The 2,090-nt window shown below is 38.0% G+C and overlaps 1 protein-coding gene across 1 annotated transcript; it reads left to right on the top strand.

Moving 5' to 3' along the window:
* Positions 1 to 336: 336 nt before the first annotated feature.
* Positions 337 to 1,842, top strand: LOC144892135 (uncharacterized). The gene has a single exon (XM_078777360.1). The coding sequence runs from the start codon at positions 337 to 339 to the stop codon at positions 1,840 to 1,842; it is 1,506 nt and encodes a 501-aa protein (XP_078633486.1).
* The last annotated feature ends 248 nt before the right edge of the window (positions 1,843 to 2,090 follow it).

Genomic DNA, 2,090 nt, shown 5'->3' with positions numbered 1-2,090 from the left:
CACACATCACTCCTTGCCATTTTCCGCTGCAAGAATAATCGAATAACCTCTGGTAAGGTAGCTTGTGTTTACCCAGTCACTGTCAGATACATTTTTGAAAATGGAAAATTCTGCCATTTTTGAATCCTTGATATTGAGCTTCTCCATTGAGTGAGGCACAGAAATATAGCAAATGTTTAATCTAATCTGAGTGAAATATTATCAATTGTCCAACATTTTGAAGTGTTGGTAAATTTTGAATGCTTTTTGTGATTTGTCGTTTCAGTGAAACAAATGAAACTCGTTTCTTGTTCCAACTGTTCTAAGTTGTTCTGCTCAGAAGTTTTAAATCGTCACATGACACAGACTGTTTGTCAAGAAACTGACACGTTTAGTAACGCACCTTCCAACCGCAGTTGTAAAAGCTGTGCAAAGACTCTCAAGAATATACAAGGAAGGAAGAGACCATACAAGTGTTCTGTTTGCAGTAAGGATTTTGGTTATTCATCACATTTGCATCAACATCAACGGATACACACCGGAGAGAAGCCTTACAAGTGTTCTATGTGTCTTGAGGCATTTGTTTATCGAGCAACTTTAATAAGTCATCAAAGAAGACACACGGGAGAGAGGCCTCACAAGTGTTCTGTGTGTCTTAAGGCATTTATTTATAGAGCAACATTAACAAGGCATCAAAAAATACACACAGGAGAGAGGCCTTACAAGTGTTCTGTTTGCAACAAGGATTTTGCTTATTCGTCATATTTGCATCAACATCAAAAAATACACACGGGAGAGAAGCCTTACAAGTGTTCTGTGTGTCTTAAGGCATTTGTTCAAAGATCAACATTAACAAATCATCAAAGGAGGCACACAGGGGAGAAACCCTACAAGTGTTCTGTTTGCAACAAGGATTTTGCTTCTTCATCACATTTGCGTCAACATCAAAAAATACACATGGAAAAGAAACCCTACAAGTGTTCTGTGTGCAACAAGGATTTTGCTTATGCATCATACTTACATCATCATCAAAAAATACACATGGGAGAGAAGCCTTACAAGTGTTCTGTTTGCAACAAGGATTTTGCTTATGCATCATACTTACATCAACATCAAAAAATGCACACGGGAGAGAAGCCTTACAAGTGTTCTGTGTGCCTTGATGCATTTGGTCATAAAGCAACTTTAATAAATCATCAAAGGATACACACAGGGGAGAAGCCATATAAGTGTTCTGTTTGCAGTAAGCATTTTGCTCATTCGTCATATTTGCATCAACATAAAAAAATGCACACAGGAGAGAAGCCACACAAGTGTTCTGTTTGCAACAAGAATTTTGCTTCTTCTTCACATTTACAGCGACATCAGAAAATGCACACAAATGAGAAGCCTTATGAGTGTTCTGTGTGTCTTACGGCATTTGTTGAAAGATCAGCATTAATAAGGCATGAAAAAATACACACTGGAGAGAAGCCACATAAGTGTTCTGTGTGTCTTAAAGCTTTTCATCTTTTGTCAAGTTTGAAGAATCATCAAAGAATACATACAGGAGAGAAGCCTTTCAAGTGCTTTGTTTGCAATAAAGATTTTGGTCATTCCTCACATTTGTATCATCATAAAAAAATACACAGTGGAAGAAAGCCGTACAAGTGTTCTGTTTGCAACAAGGATTTTGCTTATTCATCACATTTGCAGCGACATGAAATAATACACACAGGAAAGAAGCCACACAAGTGTCCTGTTTGCAACAAGAATTTTGTTCGTTCCTCAACAATGAAAAGACATGAAAGAATTCACACAAGAGAGAGTCGCCTGTTCCACAACCCACAACTACCAGGTTCCAGAAAAATGGGAGAAGATTAAATGAACAGAGCTGGAGCTTAGAGGAGGAGAAGGATATCATCCTCAAGTGCAAACTGTACGCTGCGCATGAAGCATGGGTTATTAACGCTGAAGGAGAAAGATTCATGAACCAGTTGAAACAAACAAAGCTGGCAGCCAAGATTGAAATAGTTCCATTAGGGAACCTCAATTCAGTCGCATCAATGAAGGAAAAATATGTCACTCAGGAAAGAATAATGGAAATAACAAAAAAGCAAGACAGCAAGCAT

The sequence above is a fragment of the Myxine glutinosa genome, chromosome 5, assembly GCF_964187855.1.
Source record: "Myxine glutinosa chromosome 5, kmMyxGlut1.1, whole genome shotgun sequence".
In the NCBI taxonomy this organism is placed as follows: Eukaryota; Metazoa; Chordata; class Myxini; order Myxiniformes; family Myxinidae; genus Myxine; species Myxine glutinosa.
The sequence above is the reverse complement of the archived record's forward strand: the minus strand, read 5'-3'. Positions and strand labels throughout refer to the sequence as shown.

Excerpts from the sequence above, each read along its gene's own strand:
- LOC144892135 (XM_078777360.1), top strand. The coding sequence starts at position 337 with ATGACACAGACTGTTTGTCAAGAAACTGACACGTTTAGTAACGCACCT.